Source organism: Uloborus diversus, chromosome 9 (assembly GCF_026930045.1).
Source record: "Uloborus diversus isolate 005 chromosome 9, Udiv.v.3.1, whole genome shotgun sequence".
NCBI lineage: Eukaryota > Metazoa > Arthropoda > Arachnida > Araneae > Uloboridae > Uloborus > Uloborus diversus.
This window is the reverse complement of record NC_072739.1, coordinates 138,560,830-138,580,995: the sequence shown is the minus strand read 5'-3', so window position 1 is coordinate 138,580,995 and position 20,166 is coordinate 138,560,830. Positions and strand designations below refer to the sequence as shown.

At 31.9% G+C, this 20,166-nt stretch overlaps 1 protein-coding gene across 1 annotated transcript in view; it reads right to left on the bottom strand.

Moving 5' to 3' along the window:
* Window positions 1–20,166, bottom strand: part of LOC129230530 (protein Hook homolog 3-like) — a 69,967-nt gene continuing 49,801 nt past the window's right edge. Inside the window, exons 18-22 of the mRNA XM_054864934.1 lie at window positions 16,414–16,514; window positions 14,888–14,992; window positions 3,781–3,852; window positions 2,309–2,436; window positions 1–860 (exon numbers count right to left, since the gene is read on the bottom strand). Coding sequence (XP_054720909.1) covers window positions 848–860; window positions 2,309–2,436; window positions 3,781–3,852; window positions 14,888–14,992; window positions 16,414–16,514 — 419 coding nt within the window. The 3' untranslated portion in view covers window positions 1–847. The remainder of the gene's footprint in view (window positions 861–2,308; window positions 2,437–3,780; window positions 3,853–14,887; window positions 14,993–16,413; window positions 16,515–20,166) is intronic.

Below are 20,166 nucleotides of genomic sequence, written 5' to 3'. Positions count from 1 at the left end.
GCACCGAAATCTATGTACACTACTGAATCAATTGTACTAAAGATTAAAATATTGCTTGCTATTACAGTTGGACATTGTTAACCCGAACAAGCTTGAAATTAATTAAGATTAAGATGAACTACATTTGCCATGCAAGTCTTACTTTTGGCTGCTTATTGTTTTTTGGAAAAACGAATTGATTTCAAAGGTTCTTTTGAGTTTGTTTTAGGCCCATTTTACAGTATTTCGGACAAATATAGAATATATAACATGACTTGTTTTGCCCTAACTATGTGCTAATCAAACAATAAATCAAATAGTTATGGCAAAAAAGTGCCATGTTACAGACTCGACATTAGTCCAAAATACTGTGAAATGACCCTTTAATGAAATTCTACATAAATTTAGTGTTTAGCTATTTCTGAAAAATCAAAACACAACAAAGAATATATAACATTTCAAAACAAAATATAACAATTTTTATCACTTTTGAGACCCTGAAAAAGACCACGAAAGAACCCCTGATTGCAAATAATCTGTTCTAAAGATTGACAAAACGTGATCATTAGCAGCCATAAACAGAGTTCCATTCCACTGGTAATCCTCATTATGAGCACTCATCCGCAACCACATAGCTCCGATTGAAGGAAGAATCGGTTTTAATACTGTGTGAACGATGAATACTCCATGTTTGGCAGATTTGTGATATTTTGCTGTTTGAGTTGAAACTGTCCATAGGGTGATCTTTGTGTTCAAGAAGATTCAGACAACCAGTGAGTCATCTTTTTTCAGCTGCAGAAACTATCACCTTGCATTTTTTTTGTTAGTGACCTTGTTTTTTTTTTCCAGTTAGGAGCACTATGTTAATTTAGTGATCAAACCTGTAACAGAAAATAATTTTTAAAAAAGGTTCAACTGAAACAAATTTTTAGAATTTTGAAGATTAAAGGCGAACTCTGTGGGCAAACAAACCTAACCTAGCAGCATTACGAAGGCTACACAGACCCTAATCACAGCATTACAATGTTGCCAGGTTAGATTTGCGGCAACTATAGTTTGCTAATTTTGAAATGTCACACAGCAGACCCTGTTATACTGTGCCTCAGCATTACTCTAATTTGAATATACCGCCGGTACTATCATGGCTAAAATTTAGTGTGAGATGGCAGGAGTTCCATCAAAAATTCTATGATGCCTTACTTGAAAACTGTCAAGGTTAGAGATTCTAACCTATGAAAGATTCGCCAAGGCTAATGTTGACCCAATATATTAATCATTTGAAGCTAATGTGCTTTATTTATGCACTAGAAGTTCTTCAACTATTAAGTAATTGTCCATTTTTTGTGAAATAAAAATGAACTGTTAAAAGTTTGGATAAAATTACAGGGAAAGAATACACTTTGGGAATGAGACATTTTAGAATATGGTAATGCAGGAAAAGTTGAAACACTGAAACAATATTTGAACTTTTCTCTCTTTCAAATATTTAGGAACTCAAGGTCCCTTCAACATAGAAAGCTTGGAGGAAAGTCTCGTTTACTTAAAAATTTGATTCCTCAGAATAAGTTCCCAAAATTTTAACAAACATGCCGTATTACCCTGCATTAGTCGGCAGGTATCAAATAAGTCAGTTTGACCAGCGTACCTAGAAATTCAAATTTACTGGCATGCAGGATGGGGGGGGGGGGGGGACTCTTCAATGTGTGTAGTGGGTTTATGCATATTACATGTATTTTCTGTACTTTGTATGACAGTATGCATGCAACAAGAGCAAAATTCATAATCAAATCTGTCGCGTTTGCCCTCAATCAAAAGCTTTAAAATGTGTTTTTCTAGAAACTATGATTTTTGAGTTTGCCCTTGTTGCATCCACAGCGCATAGCCTCATATCAGTAAAGGTCTTAACGGTGCTTTTTAATCAATTTACTAATTCAGTACCTGAGAGGTAAAATCACTATGTTGATTTGTCTCAAAATCGAGATTTAAGCACCATCCTACTTAACTTTAAGTACTTTTCAGAGGTACATAGCATTAAGATTCTGATAAACTACTTTTCTCTTTATGAGTCCATGACAATCCAGCAATACAAATTCTCCTAAAAGAACTTGAAACTCATCTTCTGGCTTACTTTGTTTTAGTAACTTAGTTCCTTTTATCACAGATACAGAACTAAATATAAGACCAATCATTACTAATGAGGCGAAAGAAAGAGGTTCTTCTCTATACACATGCCTTTTAAAAATATATTGTCTCACACACAATCGCAGTGGCGTAAAGCTGAGCATAGCCACTGCGATTGTCTGTGCATCACTATAACAATAGGACTCACCTAGACGATAATCCAGCAGAATTCACCATTCGCCTGGCCGTAGGTTGCCTCTGACGAGATAAAAATGTCTGATTGAAGACTGATTGCGTCAACCGCTCCTCTGCCACTCTTTTCTGCAGCTGAGAACCCTAAAATGCATTTTACACAGACATTAGTCATGCCTATTTGTATAACTAAAACATGCATAAAATAAGAAAGTTATTGGACACCAAGAGAGAGGTCGTATGGAGTTCAAATAATGACCTTCTAGTTGGTTGTTGGGAAGAGAAATGAAAAACCAAAGGTGCCTTAAATTACTGCTCATACACTTTTTACATACACAATTGATGTTTAATTTTAAACTCCTTGGGAGCTTCCCTCTAAAAACCCGGCGGCGGATTCTGAGTTTTGAAACCTAAAAATTACTAATATCCTAACAAACATTAGTAAAAGTTCATTCTTCTGGTTAAAAAGAAAGCATTACGTCCTTATTCAAAATAATAATAATAGTAACAACAATAAAGTATTTTATTTATTCATCAAAAAAAAAAAAAAATCATTTAAATTTTGTGCCTTTAATAGCAGCCAGATTAGAGCATGCTCAGATGAACCATTCTGTCCAAAATGAAAAATTCTATGATTTTATACAGCAATAAAAGAAGCGGGGTACCCGATTGTGTTTGGTTGAAGTTGATCCATGCTCAAGTTTGGGTACCACTTTACAAAACCTTTACTTAAAAAAATAAAAAAAAGTAACTATTGTATTCCTTTTCTTTCATCGTGAGATTTTCGATTAATCCAATTGAAAAAAAGTTATTGTAAAGTTCAGTCACTTTAATCACAAAACAAAGTATCACACACAAAAAGGGGGGGGGGGGGGCATCCAGCACCTAGCCCCTGGAATTATTTTGAATTGTGACATCTTATATTCAAATTTTGTTTTCCACAGTCATAAATTGAAATCATGGACGTCACTACTCAGGAAGAGGTCCCGCTCGAGGAGGTCCAGAACCAGAGGAGTTTGTATTACAAGCATAGCAAAATAAGATCAAAAGAACATCAACTGCAGTCTAGTGAGAAAAATAAGGAATTTGTGATTACTCAAAAACAGAATTAGAGATTTTGAGTCATTACTCCTTTTCCAAAAAAAAAAAAAAAAAAAAAGTTAGATAGTTTCATTATGTATTACATACTTTGAAGCTTTTTAATTTAATGAAGTAATTGTAAACTTTAAACTTATTTAAACTGTAAACGACTTTTCGTTTCAATTCAGTAGTAAAATACATTTTAATGTAGGCAAACTGCATATCATATTTTGGATCAATTTTTGGCATTTTGATAAGGAATATAATTATGAAATATCATAAAAAATATTGTTTATCAGCAAAACTTTCAGGGTTACAATAAATATATTGAATGGCGTGCAAACTTCAATTAATTATTTTTAAGGTGTTTTGCACCAATAAAATTTTGATAAATAAAATAAAACTCACTAAATTATAAAATGCAGTGGTGATTATTTTATCTTCCATATCTTGTAAGGCTCTCGTTCTGTCAGCTTCTTTCTAAATGAGACAGAGAGAGAAGAATGATTTAAACTAAACAAAGTGAAAGACTTAAAAAATAATAAATAAATAAATAAAATAAAATAATTTGAATTTTGACATCTTGAATTCAAATTATGTTTTTCGCAATCACGAGTGTGTGTATGTAGGCGTGTGTGTTTGTGTGTGGGGGTATGTGTGTGGGGGTATGTGTGTAGAGGGTATGTGTATGTAGGCATGAGTGTTTGTGTCTGTGTGTTGGCATAAGTGTGTGGGAAGTTGTGTGTATGAATGTGTGTGTGGAGGGTATGTTTGGGTAGGCATATGTGTTTGTGTCTGTGTGCAGGCAAGAATGTGTGGGTAGTTGTGTGTATGTTTTTGTGTGTGTGTGTGTATGTTTATGTGTGTGTAGGTGTATATGTGTGCATGTGTTTGTGTGTGTGTGCAGGGCCGATCCTAGGGTGTCGGCCGCCCATGTGCAAAGACCTAATGTGCCGCCCCTCAAGAGTAATTTGCATATGTTGACTAATCTTTAACGTCTATATAAATCTTTCTTTAAATTTCTATGCCAAGTTCGAATTAAAAAAAGGGGAGGGGGACAGAAGAATGATCTTATAAAAAGGAAGAAATTTTTATAGTCAGAAACTCCTTAGGTACAATTTATGTCTTTGAAGAAAGTAATAGATACCAAAATTTACTAGTCGTAAAAACGCATTTTATAGTAAGATAAATAAATACCTTTGTGCTGTTGTAAAGTAACGAAAAGTAACAACGTATAAAAAGCACAAATTCGCAGATTACCATCTGCGAATTAGTGCTTTTTATTCGTTGTTACTTTTCGCATTTTATAGTCTTTCTTCGGTGACATCAGAAAAGGGACGGAGGAAGGGAAAGCGTGGTGGGAGGTGTCAGGGGTTCAGGGGAGGAGGATTGCTCCAAGAAAATTATCGAAATTGACGTATGAAAAATATTTTTAGTTAATCTTTTATTTGTGTTTGGTTGCAAGGACAAAAGAGTCAAGTATATTCAAGGTGCATGGAGAAATTTTCGAAATTGACGTCAAATATTGCAATTTTAGGAACTTTTTCGAGACTTTAGGTGAAAGTAATGTTGCAGTTCTTTCCTAAAATTCTTTCAAAATTGAAATCAATTTGAAGCTATTTTTTAAGATCGTAGCTTAGGAAAAATAGACGTTCTTCCCGAAAAACCGTGAAATTTTAAACCCGCAATTTTGGGTTTCCTTTGTTGACGTTGCAAGAGGGAGGGAGATTTAATCGTCTCCCATCGAAAGATTCCGAAATATAAGTTTAAAACGCAAATTTAGGCCATCTTTGATGACGGTAGGGGCGACTATCCTCCGGTAATTTCTCGGCACTATTTTTTCAAAAACCCGTTTTTGGCTAGATTTGAAAACAATAGGGGAAACGTGAAAATATTCCGAACCAAAATGTTTTTCGGAACTAAAATCCATTATAGGCTATTTTTGGGAAGAAAGGATTTTGGAGCTCTTAAGCGGATATTTCTACAATCGCAATTTTATATTATGTTTGGTGACGTTAACAAAACTGGGAAGCTTCTACGGATCTTTCGGATGTTTTTCAACATTAATACCTGAAAAATATAACTATAGACTTTTGTTCACCTCACCTCGACGATTGATGGATATGCCCTAGCGCTGTAAAAAGTTACATAAGCCTGGCAGCTCTCCTCCGGAATTCTTTAGAAATATAAGTCCCAAAATCGTATTTTAAGCATTGTTTGATAACGATGGGACTAAGAGCGAGCGGGGGTTCAGTGTGCCCGCACGAACTGTGTTTTTGAAACTGAAGTCAATTTCAGGCTAGTTTTGACAGGAAGCTGTGGCTCCACTGAACTGTCTAAAAACGAAATTTTCAGGCATAGTGATTGCGTTAAAGAAAAGGGGGGTCCGGGGTCTTTCCCCAAAAGTTCTTGAAACTGATGTTTGAAAAACGCAATTTTAGTTTGTTTTTCAATACGTTAAGTGAGAGGGGGTGGAATTAGGGGCTTCTCTAAAGACGCTAATTGAGACGGTCTTTGGTAGTAATGTTTACGAATGGATTTCGGAGTCCCCACTGCAAAAATTTCGAAAAATGCCGAAGCAATTTTATATGACGTTTGATGATAGGAAGGGCTGTCGTCTGGAAACACGTTTTGGATTTTGGAGCCAATATTTTTAGGCTATGTTTGATTAAGTTATTGTGGAAGAGGTGAATCAGAGACTTAATTGGGTTCTTAAGATCGATGGTTCAACCAGCGAAATTTTCCGAAAGTAAAGTCCTAGAAACGCAATTTTAAGCCTTCTTTAGTTTCGTCAAGGAGGTCAAGGAATCCTTTTGCATCTTCGTTTTGGAGCTACATTTAAATTTGCTTCCCGGGGCAAGGGTCCTGTCCTCCTACTTGATCTCAAACCGGGCAGTTCATTCAAGATTTTAATCAGAAAAATTGTCGTAAAGGGGGAAAAGTACAACATTTAAGTTCGTCATTCATATATGTTACTCTCAAGGGAGTCGCAATTTTCCACTTTCTCTACACGCATCCACACATAAACACAGAGTTTATTACATAGTTTGTTGTTTGAAATGCTTGCGAGAGTATCTAATCAGTATAGCTTTTTTTTTTTTTTTTTTAAATAAATAAAATGTCTTCATTGTTTAGGTCTATAAAAGCTTGGGGGGGGGAAACATTAGTGGCCGCCCTCGGTGCTCCTTTTAGACGGGACCATTTCATGCTTCAGAAGGGGGCCTTTCCCCTCCCCTGTATCAGTGCCTGATTACCGGTTCTGTCACAAACTTTGCAACCAAATGAAGCATGTGTGTTAAGAGTAGATATTAATGGACAATGAACTAACACAATGTTTCCTAACATTTTTTTTTCCCTTAAATTATGCTATGCTGTCTGGAAATCGACATATATTTTGACAATTGAACATTTAAAAATCAGCATATTTATTTTACTTATTATAAGTTATCTTGTGAGAATTTCTTGGGAAATTTTGCTTGATTATAAGAACTATATGATGCGGCCTGCGGCCGCCCCTTGCTTTGGCCGCCCTTGTGCGGCGCACACTCTGCACACCTGCTAGGATCGGCCCTGTGTGTGTGTAGTTGTGTATGTACGCATGTGTGTGTAGGATATGGATGCAACCTGGAGACGGCTTTCGCTATAGGAGCAACATCGTGAGGACCCGGTCGACGGTGATGCAGCAGAGGGTGGCAGTGGGAAAATAAAATCAAAGGACATCAAAACAGTCAAGTGAGAACAATAAGCAATCGTGATTGCTCAAAAAAAAAAAAAAATTCTATTTAGCAAAAATGATGACAGACAACATATAATACTCGAATCTTAAAAAGGAATCTTAAATTACCACAAAAACTATATATGAAAAAGCACACAATAGATTTAAATAAAATATTTTGCAGGATCATTTTCTCTCTTACTACAGTTGAACTCCTTATAATGAGTACAAAGAGACAGCGATATTTGCTTGATATTTGCTCGTTATAACCGAGTGCTCGTAAAAAGAGAGTTTGTGGGGAAAAAATCATAAAAATTCATCATAGTTGTTTTTTTCTTCTTTTTAATCACTGTACAGCACCAAATAAGCTTGTTACTTTGCATTGAATTGTTTGAATGTCTCTTTCTTATGTCACTGGTTTTGAGGAACACAAATGGAGGCAGTGAGAAGCAAAGGGATGTAAGTGGAAAAAATTAAAAATTTGCAGATAACCAGTACACATGGTAGGTGATCCTTTCCTCTGTCTTGAGGCAAGAGATGGTACTAGTAGCCTTGGTAGTTTCTGCGATACAGCATTATTTAGAAAAAAAAATCAATGAAAGCATACCTAGGATGTTATCTTTAAACAGGTTTTACTCAAAACTTGAAAATGTCCACTTAGATCCCTTTGCTTCTCACTGCCTCAAATATATACACATATATAATTTTTAAATGTTTCTTTACTCCACAAATTAAAAAAATAGCTGTCATCGCTTGTTCTCAGGATTTATAATTAATTACTAACTTTGCTTGACTTTGGAATGCTAAAGAAAATTTACCAAAAAAAAAAAAAAAAAAAGTATAAGCTGAGCTGGAATTCAATAGAAATTTTAAAAATATTGCTTGCTTTATGTGGGGTTTGCTCATTCAAAGTGAGTTTTGCTCTCATAGACTTAACATTGTACCAAGTATTTCTGAATTTCTCATCAAATTTGGGTTCTCGTTACAAGCGACTTTGACTGTAATTCAAAATGGCCAGCAACTGGGAAAATCTGCGAAACTGTGAGAAATAATGGAATTTTGATTCTAAAAAAGGTGCATAAAAACCTGAAATTTCACAGCTCATGGTTTGTTTTTTCTATGTGGCAAAAAAGGCAATATTACAACCAGGGGCGTAGCTAAGGGGGGGGGGGTTTGGGGACAAACCCCCCCCCCCCCGAAAAGTTAGTCTCAAAAAAAAAAGAGAAAAAGAAGAGAGAAGAGAAAGAAAAAAAAAAAGAAGAAAAGGGAAAAATTCCAAGCGATTATACATACATATATATATATATATATATATATATATATATATATATATATATATATATATATATATATATATATATATATATATATATATAAGAAGCAACCCCCCCGAAAGTCGGGTCTAGCTATGCCACTGATTACAACTTAAAAATATAATTTTATACAAATTTATGAGAACTTTCATGAGTGAAGAAAAAAAAACGAAGAAAAGTTTTTTGGTATGTTTTTGTAGATTTTCTAATAAAATTTTGCAAAAATAGCCTATAAAACTAAAAGACTGGTACTCTCTACTACACTTTCTTCATGGAACATTGCTGATGAGCAATAGTTTTCTATTAATAATTCTTCAAAAATTCCTTTAGGGAAAAGAGTTACATTTTTAACAATTAAATCTATATGATTTAATCTATAAATGTCAAATTTCATTTCAATGCAAATAATATATTTAACTAAAAAAAAATCTATTTTATACTTGGTGAATAACAGGTGAAATTCTTTGTCATAATTTACATTTTGAACAATTTTTATTGAAATACAATTATTGTTATTCCTTTTAAAACCAGCAGGGAAAAAAGATACATACATGAAGTTTTTTTACAAAAATTTTCTATTCCCGTAATTTTTCAATGCCAAAAATCTACTTTTTAAAATTTATGTGCTTAAAATCATTCACATGTTTTCATTCTTAGAACACTACATTTCCAGAATTGTTTTTTTCTTTCTTTTGCCTGCAGTTGGATAATGAGTTTTCTTAATTTTAGCACACTATTGTGAAAATGGAGTAAACAAACTTGACAACATCTGGAAATGGCGATCAATAAAATTTTACATGACATTACTTTTTTATCCGATTTAAAGATAACTTAAATTAAACAGAAACTGCACAAAAATAAGAATGATGTTTAAATACAAGTGCAAAGGATTGAGAAGGTAAAATACTTATTAATTAAATTAAATGCCAAAAATAGACACAATTTTACGAAAGACTAAAAAAAAAAAAAGAAAAAAAATTAAAAATTTCTGCATTTTAAGTAATTCTCAACATTTTCTGACTCAAATACAATTTTGCTATCAAAACAGCCATACTTCAATTCTCTATCCTCATCCTAAATGTCCTCAATTTTTAACTGATGGCATGTTTTTGTACGGTAGGAAAAAACAATTAGTTTCAAATGGTAGAAAAATCCTAATTTAGTTTGAAACTTTTAATAATTTACCTTTGAAACATTTAACATTTTAAAGTTAACAAAACTAATATTGTTGCAATTAGTTTCAAAAAGTAGAAGTCAACTAAAAGAATGCAGTAGAACTATCACATTTCGTGTTCTAGAATAGTTTCTTGCACAAAATTATACAAAGCACATAGCAACTACTTTCTGTTAAGATGTTAAAATGTTTAAAAATTGACCTTAATTCGGGGAAGTTGAAAGTTCCATTAATTTGAGAGAATTTGAAGGATTAATACCAATAAAAAACCTTTTCCCTAATTTTTAAGGATTGAGGACAAAACTGAAACTGAGTTACAAAATATTGCTCAATACATCAATATCTAATGGAATAATAGGTGTATATGCTATCTATAATCAATACTAATATTATAAAGAGAGAGGGCGGATTTTTGTGTGTTTATATGTTTGAGGTAATCTACGGAACCCCTGCACCTATTTGAAAAATTCCTTCACTATATGGAAGGTGCTTTCTTACTGAGTGATACAGGCTATAATTCTTGAAAATCCGATAAATAGTTCTTTTATTCCAATTTAGGCTCAAATTTCACATAAATTCCCGAATATGGGAGTGAAAAATTACTTGCACACATTAATATTGTATATTGTTGAAAAGGGAAGAATTTTCTGCGTTCTAAACAATTTGTTTCAATGCTCTAACTTAATTACAGTGAGATAATTTGCGTTTTTAGCTCGAACTTTTTTAGGCTTAGCTGAAATTTAGGTACTACCTTCATCATTAAATCTATCAATAAAAAGTGAAGAAATAGTCCCACAGTTTTTCTTTTTGACACCATTGGAAAAAGCGACATTTTTTACTCCAGATCTTTCTCGACCTATGGTCGAAAAACTTAGCTTCTATCTTCAAAGGAAAAAAGTTACAAGCGTTTTAAAATCAAGTTCCAAAACTGTCATTTTGATTCAGGTTGTCAACCATTTTATTTTCGCATTTCCACGGTTACACTTTTTGAATCCATTGTTTCTTTCCTTATTTTGTATTTAATTACTTAAACTTATTTTATTTTATGTTTCCATGGTTATGCTTTTAAAATACATCTTTGGCATTTTAATTTCTTAAAAGTGTTTTAATATCTGTCATCATTGTTTGGAAGAGTAATTTTGCATGGTGTTTTTTTTTCTTTATTTAAGCCTGATTGTTGAATATATGTCACTTGACACAATTTTTATTCTCAAGGTAGACCGGGCAACGCAGCTCTTAACATATAAAGATTTGAAAGATACTGTTGAGTGATTTTATACTTTTTTGTTAGTTTGGCAAAACATTTATTATTGCCAAAGAAAAAACATCCGCATCACTTGCAAAAGGACTGGTTTCCGGTAGCATGGTCGCTTGGCGCATTAAGCGCTGACAGTCCAGTCTAGGATTATTGTTTTAAAGCAACCGTAAATGTAATTTATTGTTTTGATGATTTGCTTTGAAGAAAAGAAACTTTTGATTTGTTTTTATCCGATTGAAATGTGTGACATTTTCTTCTTTTTTTCTGACGATAATTTTTGAATGTTCCACTGGATGTTTTTTTTTCCCGTTAGACGAATGGATTATGATAGCGTGGTTGCTGGGCGAGTTTGGCAATAAACAATAGAGATGCGGAATTATTTTTACATTTGAAAGATATTATTTGACATCTTTTTTTGTTTATTTGGTGAAATATTTTAAACTGCAGTAAAAACCACTTCACTCGCTAAATAGAGTTTTAAAGCAACTGTAAATCTAATTTAATGATTTTTAACGAAAAGTTTTCAATTCCAAAGAAGCTTTAATAGAATTTTTTTTTTTGTAAAGGCATGTACGCATTTTATACAAAGAAAAATGATCATTTCATGTCAGAGGGGGTGGGGGCATCAATTTTTTTTATTCAACAGACTTCCATTAAATTTTTAGTACAGGCATCGCTGTGCGGGTACTGCTAGTGAGTTATAAATGCACAAATTTTAACAGCAGTCCAGACATAAAAAATGGTTAAAATGTGACTGGAGACAAAGGTAAAAAAAGGAACTATTTTGGAATTTTTTCCATCTTTGCCAATGGAATAAGGCAACCACAGAGGAAATAGAAAATGATTGCAAGGGATGATGGAATACAAGTGTAATTGCTACAGTAGGTCACCGAAATTCCAAATAGCTTGGGAATATATTGTGCATTTTAAAGATTTTTGGAATAGATTGCACAATATGTAAATTAACATTATATTAAGAGGATTAAATATGTACGTAAATGAAACATTTAGTTTTAATTTACAAGTACTACCCACATACAGAGAGAGAGAGAGAGAGAGAGTTGCATAAATTTGCACACTGAAGTAAGATAGAGTATCAGGTTTTAAGCAAGCATGCACATTGATATAATAATATTTTTAAACAATTATAATAACGTACATGCTTGCCAAAATTTTAAGAAATGCTTAAATGGGTAATACAGTATGGGACATTTTTCCCTAAATTTACGCAACTTTACCAAAACCACTAGAATTTCCCAATTTGTACATTTAGATTGGCAATAAAATAAAGATTCACCAATTATAACAAGGCAACAATATTTTGTGAGCCCAGCCTATGATGATGAAAAGATAAAATACTTCAATAAAATTTACACTATAATACGAAATAAAAAACAATAACTTTAACTACCATCATTAGCAGGAATTATTATTTTCTATTCCAAATTAATTACAATTTACCTTTTTAGTATAGATGATTATTTTTTGACATTACTTTTACTCAACTTATTGAGTGTTTTTTAAGTTGCAAGAAAACAAATTGCTAAAAACGATACACATACTAATTGCCTTCTTTCAGGGCTCGAAAAATTATATTGCCTGACATGCCCGTGGTATGTAAATATTCCAATTGGGCATGAATCTTTTTCCCTCACATGCCCGGCTGAGCATGTAATTATTATATCTTTTTAATTAAGTATTGGTAGTTTTTATGATTTATGTAGGGGAACATGAGGCAAAGTGAAATAGCAGGGCAAAGTGAAATGGTGAAATATTTACTCTGCTTTTAGTTCCACCTATCTGTTATTATTTTAACTATGTAGTACCATATATAGTCTATTCCAGTCAGGAAAAAAATACCGCCAAAGATTAAAGCATTTGGTAATACTAGCAATTTAAAAAAATTGGTACACTCATATTATAACATTTTGTGGTAAGTCAGATATTACTTTTGTTACTACAGTTGAACCCCGATTTAACAAACCTCTATTTAACAAATTTCATGATTTAGCGAATCTTTCTTTTCCCCAGCTAAAATGAGGGCAAAAACTCTTATTTACCGAATATTAAATCCCGAATTAACAAATTATTCTAACAGCTGGGAAAATTTTTTTTTGGTTAATTTGAGTTAGGAAATGTTGGATTGTTTTCCAAATGGCTTACCCAAAAGACAAACCCACATTGTCTGAAGCAGAAAAAGACTTTCATTGGAATCTGCAATTTTTGACGGGCGACGGGGAAACCAATAAATTGTGAATTTCATGCAGAAAAGAATAATGAAATTTCCATTAAAACTTACGTTTTTAAATGTTTTACATGGCCTGGAAACTAAAAACATACCTCATGCAGCAGACTGTAAATGACACAGTATTTTTTTCTCTACAAAAATTTGAAAGAGAACTATTTCAAGTCAAATATCGAGGAAATTATGAAATATGTATCTATTACACAGTACTTTAAAATTTCAAATTAACTAGTGCAATAGTCACGGAATGTTAGGTAAAAAGGTCTACACTATCTAATTGTGCATATTTTTGCTCAGTTGCTTATTAGGGCTCTTAGATAAGCTAAGTGCATTTAAAAAAAAATCACACCCCGATATTCAGAGCCCGACTAACTAAAAGTGAAGCCTAAGGCCCACAATAATTTTGAGGCCCCCTGAAGGCTATTATTTTAAAAATGTGTGTATTTTTTGTATAGTTGTAATGCTATGCATAATTCTTTAAGTAATTTGGGGCCCCTTAGGAAGAGGGGCCCCCCGGCCCAGGCCTAGTAGGCCTGTGCGGTAATCAGGCCCTGCCAATATTACAAATAACCCTGATTTAATGTATAAAAGTTTTGGTCCTGATGAATTCGTTAAATCAGGGTTCAACTGTAGAAAATTATCAAGTTCTTCTTATCAGCATTTGAGTTTACTCACTCAGTTATTTAATCTCAATCTTTTCCATTTTCATTTATTAATTAATTCATTTACATTCCTTCATTTAGTAATTGACTTATTTATTCATTCATTCACTTAATTTCTTATTCACTCATTATTTTACTTACTCATTTATTCATCTTTATATAGTACAACCCGTGAAAGTGACCGCTTTTTTCAGGCACGGAATTTACCCTTATCATATAAATCAACCTCTGTAAGTTGACCATCTGTTTAAGTTGACCACTCAAGGAGTGCACCCCAAGTGGTCAACTTACACAGGTTTCACTGTATGTCAACTGATTTATTCATTCAACTATTTGTTTTTTGTTTCAATGTCTTTTCAGTTTATATTCAACCTTTTATTTACTGATTCTTTTGATCAAAATATGTTTTATACTCAAATAGGAAATATTTCACTAGAAAAATATCTTTTTTTCACTTTGTTCCATAAAAAAAAGTGAAAATTTTCCACTTTTTTTTTTGAACACTCAAATTTACTGTCAAAAACAAAAAATACTTTTTCAATGAAAGTTATTACACTTTGCACAACATTCCCCTACTATTTATTTAAACTTTAAAAAAAAAAAATTTATATTGAAATAATTCTTGATTCAGTCAAAAAGCTGTTAAATTGATTTTTTGTCTGATTAATGCTATATGACAAACTAAAATATTTTTTTTTTATTATACAATTTAAAAAAAAAAAACCTGAGCATGCAAAAATTTTATTTGGGTATGTATTTTTAGACAAACATGGCCGGTAGGGGATGTAAAATATTAAAGATTTTTCCAGCCCTGCCTTTTTTACACTATTTTACTCAAACTGTAATTCATACTTGATTAGCATTCAACATGTTTATTGAATTTTGGAATACTTTTGCACAATTAGTTAAACAAAACTAAACAATTTTTAAAAATTGGAAAACGGCTGTGGAAAAACGTTACATAGAACACAAATTTACAATGTGGGACTACACTAGGCTATTGATAATATTGCTACGATATTTTCCTCGGAAAAAATCGAGATCATGTCCACTCATAAAGCTCAGGAGAGAATATTCTCTCCTTTCAAAAAGTTGAAATTTAGTAGCTGCTCAAAGAAAAAATTTCACTTCAAATAAAAGTTTTATACCTCTAAATTTGATATTATCTTCTCTTTTTCCAACAGCTGTGATTTTAAGGATACAACATCTAAATGTGAACTAGGATTCTTTTTTGGGTCTAATGTTTTAATTACCTGAAAACATAAAACAATGTATAAGTAATGATTAAAAAAATTTATCTTCAGTATAAAATACAGTTGAGAGAGCTTTTAAAACTTTCATAAATATGAACAATTCATAAATTAAAAGAAAAAAAAGTTCATTAGTTTTTTTTTATTGCAGTGAGAAAAATAACTCATACTGCATTAAGAATTAATACCTAAAATACAACAACATCAAGCATCAATCAATTTTTAATGAAATTAGAAACTTTCAAATAACCCTTTTTTTCTTTAGTAAAGTTTACATCAGTATTTATCACATAATAGTGTTTCATAAACACGGAAACTCAAATTACACAATATGTGAAACAGGCTCAAAGAATACCAATAAAAACACTTTTAACCTTTAAGAACAAGGACAGTGTACTGGCTACGCCACTCAGCGAGAAAGCACCTGTGAATTTCAGAATAGTCACTTGGCCACCACATGACCATTATTTATCCATTTTCCAAGGTCCGTTCAGCGAGGTATTTGTATTTAAAGTCGAAAGTTGCCTTTTTTTCTTGTTCTTTTTATTTTTTTTTAAATAGAAACCACACGTGAATGTTTCGATTTTGCATGCAAAAAGTATATAAAAATTACAAAATACAATTGTAAGAACTGTAATAATTGTTCAACAAATGCTAACAAGTTATCTCAATGATTAAAATATCATTTATATGTAGAATTTTTTTTCTTGGCGATCCCCTCCCACCGACCAAGTGATACCCATCTGGTGGTTGACACCTCAACTTAATTTCAGAGTTGAAAAATTGAAATACTTTAATTCTGAAAAATTTCTCTCATAAAAAATCTTAAATTTCATCTTAAAAATTTCAAAGAAAACATTGCACTATATTGCGGGGTGAGGTCGGGTACATGTACATCTGGAGCAAATTTTACGCAAAATGCAGCGGTATACAACTTAGTGCGAATAGCTTTTACTGAAATTCGCAAATTAAATGTTATAATTTTTTACTATATTGTGATCATATTCATTTTAGTTGTGTTGGCCTCTTTGTTCAATTAGATCTTTGCTCTTTCTATAACATGGCTAAACATTGTATTGAATAGGAAAATCTTTGAAAATTGGTAGTTCAGCTTTAAAAAAATGCTGGCACACGGAGTACGCCACCCCTGTTCTTTGTTACTTCAAACCGTCTGTAATCTTAAAGGATAATTATCCAAGGGGAAAAAAAATTATAAACATATATTACAGATAATTCATTTTATGTCAGTCAAACACCAGTTTCAATTTCATTAAAGTTGTGTAATGTTGCATGAACTGAAGCTCAAAAATGAACTTAATTAAACAAAAAATTATTTTTTTTTTCATCATGTCACAGTGTTTTATGAACCATATATAGAAAAACAGGAAAAAATGAAAATAAAATATATAAGAAATTTAACTTACATTTTTGGCTTTCTCTAAATAACGACGGTATCTCTCTTCCATGGCTCTCATTTCCTCATCTTTGCGATTTAAGCATTCTTGCAACTGTTGATTTTTGCTCACTAAGAAAAGATGTACTATGTTCATATACATAGAAATTGCTTATAGTGTTCTTTTTAAAAAAAGTTTAAACAGTCACAAATCCTGATTCTGAATTAGTTAATTATTCTAAATAATGTTTAAAAAAATGGTTAGCCAATTATGCCTTAACTAGTTTTTATCTTAGCCCTACTTTTTATCTTATTTTTAAAATCAGGCATTAAAGCCTGATTTTAAAAATCTTTTAATTTCTTGTTTAAATCATAAAAGTAAATGAAGAAAAATTCTTATTTAAATTTAAATATGGTTTAAGGTTGAAATAATGCTTGATAACATTGAGCTTTAAATGAGAAAATAACTAATTAGCAGTAAGTTACCACCCCTAAACCAGCGCTAAGGCAGAACCACATGCAATATACCAGACAGCCCGGTTATCACATCCAGAGACTGCAGTTTTGTTCTTATTAGAACTCATCAGTCTATAATAGTGAATAACCCAGCTGGAGGCAGATGTCATCTCATTGAAGCTGAGAAAGCAACAAACTGATAGATAAAGGAAATTTATCTCACCAAGGAGTGATCGCAGCAAGAGTACTACGAAGCCAAATCCCAGTTAACAATTATCATTTAGTAAGCAAAAGCTTTTTAGTGCCCTAAAAAAGTCCAATGCATCTTAACAAAGCATCGCTCATATGGGATGAGAAAGGATTTTTGTTCAAAAAAATAATTCACTTGATGAAAACTTGTGTTGTGGCTCCCTTCTCTATTGTGATACATATATATATATTTTCTAAATCATAATTTTCTGAATTTTAAATTTTAGAGATGGTCTTCGAAAATGTTGATAATTTTTACGCATTTTCTCAATTACTGAACAAATGAAAACTGAAACCTCAAATGAAGATACGAAGTCAGAAAAATATATGCTCTATTTTCATAGTGTTCCTAGATGGTAAATCCACCGCAGATCACATGATAAAGTTTTTCTTGCTCTTCTTGCAGAAATACGCAGAAGGTGATTCAAACTTCAGATGACGCTTGTGAAAATAGTCCTTTTATGAGCAGCAAAGGTTGGAAAACGTTTGCATGCAAAAAATTTGCGGAATTCAAAATCCCGCGGGATTTTTCTCTCAATCCGGCTAAATATCATTCGGATACAGGATTGGAAAACCTAATGGTGTGGTTTGACTCAAGAACTGAAGGTAAAGCTTGGGTATTCACAGTAAGTTACCACCCTTAAGCTTTACCATCCAATTTAACTAACGTTTTACCATCAAACACGAAAAAGTATTAAAGTATCATAAAAATGCTTTATTGTTCATATAGTAAAATTTTATTCATCACAAAACAAGAAGATGGCATTTTCAAGCATACAAAATTAAACAAAATGCACATGTAGGAAATGTTGAAAAAATAAAATTATTTTTTAGTTTTATTAGAACTAGTGTTGTTATTTATAAACAAAAATATGACTTAATACAAACGAGGCATTGCTTGAAAAAAAAAAAAGAAAGTTTTTCCAGAGTCCCACTGATTATTTGAAAATGATTCTATTTTATTATTTTATCAACTCAAGGGAAACAAAGATATGTTTAAAGAATATCAATTTTTTTAAATCACTAAATTGATGATTAAAAACTGTTTGATATGAGGTTTTTTTAAATTACAGATATTTAAATGATTTACTAACTTTTTATGGACATTTAATAACAGGGTGGCGACAGGAACTGTGAAAAAAAGTTCCCTGACTTTTCCCTATTTCCCTGATTAAGTTCACCAAATTTCCCTGATTTACGTTACCAATGATAATGGTTTTCTTTCTTTGCTCTACTTGAAATCCATTGTATATCTGTATAAAATGCAGCATTTTTAACGTTTTGCTGTGTAAAGTTGTTGAACTAAAGATATATTTTCAAAAGATGTTACTTTTTTTTAAATAAAATGGTTAAAAAAATATATCAAGTCAATCTTTGGGGAGGGGGGGGGGGGGGGGGGGGGGAACCTACAAAACAGTACATTAAATTTTTCTACAATGGAAAGATTATAGAAAATTAAAAAAAAAAAAAAAAAAACTTCACCTCCAGAAACCACTTAGCATGAGAATTTTAAGAAATATTAAAATTACTCTTAAAAACATATGTGTATTTAAGATAGAACTAAAAAGTAATTAAAGTCATTTTGAACTAAGTTTTCAAACAGTATAATAATTGTTGCAAGAATAACAAGTAATAGTGAAAGAATAGAATATTTATGCAAAACAGATGAAACCATTTGACATCCATTCATAGGGAGCTTTTCTCTAATCAAGAACATAGGTTTTAATGAATGAATACAGCATTTTAACAATATAAAAAAAAATTTCTTAAGTACACAAGTTAACTCTATTTAAAATCATTTCAGTATGTAATGAAAAAAAAAATCTTAGATTGCTTTTGTAACAAAAAACTTTGAAATGCAAGAAAAAAAAAAAAGAAAAAAAACAATTAGTTAATTTTAAAACATATAAAAGAACACAACTTGGTTATAAAATTAAAGAATCACTTAAGTCTGAAGAAAAGAAAACCTTTATAATCTGGGGTGGCAACAAATAGTATAACGGCAAAAAACAAAGTTTTTTTTATTGAAAGTTCAGTTTTAGCAATTAAATTGAAAATGCAAAGAAGTGATAACTTTTAAGCTTTTATAGTATTAATTCAAAAACCAAAGATTTCTTCTTGAGATCGTGATTACAGAACGCTAATCACTTCAAGACAACGGAATAAAGGCAAAGAAGCTAAGGCATTAATGAAGGCTTCCTCTTTGCCTGTATGGTTGTTTATTTTACGTAGCATTGAAAGCGTAAAAGGAAATTTCAAGCCAGGTAAAATAAACAACCTAACAGACACAGAAGCAATCTTAGGAAGTTCATCCTTTGGTTAATAAGTAAGATTCAATACTTTGACGTTGAGGAAAAAAGATGCACAAATATGCGGCAGTGTATAATCACACCTCATTAATTTTACTTTTTTTTAAACAGATCATTGGCAGAAAATGGGTAGGGAATCAGAGTATTTAATTTTGTAAAGCAAAAAAAAAAAAAAAATTTCTTCATAAAATAAATTTTCCCCGATTTTTTGTTATTTTTTCAAAATTCCCTGATATTTCCCTGACTTTTCCCTGATTAATAAAGTTCCCTGACTTTTCCCTGATCTGTCGCCACCCTGAATAAACCTAAATTTCAATAAAAATTAGAAGAAATCAATCTAATGAATTTTTTTGTATCAAAATTAAAAAATCTTTGAAATAGTTTGAAAATCTGGTACTTGAATAGGAAGCAAAAACGTATGCCAGGGTTCCCAATAGAGCGCGAGACCGCGAGAATCTCGCACTTGCAAACGAAATCTCGCATAAAAAATATTTTGATGCGAGACATTCTCGCGCCTATAAATATTTAATCAAAGTGCGAGATTCTCGCGAATTATCAGGCCACATAATCACAAAAAGAAAAAAGAAAAAAAAATCCTTTAAATCGGCGATTTCGGAAAGTTCTGACAAATTTTTCAGCCTCTCGCTACAACGTATCTCTTTTCTTCATAACCAGTTTTACCACCAAAACACTTGAAACGAAGGAGAGATTTCTGACCCTATGACCTCTAACCTGTCTTGCCAGTACGCCCATCGATCACTAAGCAATTG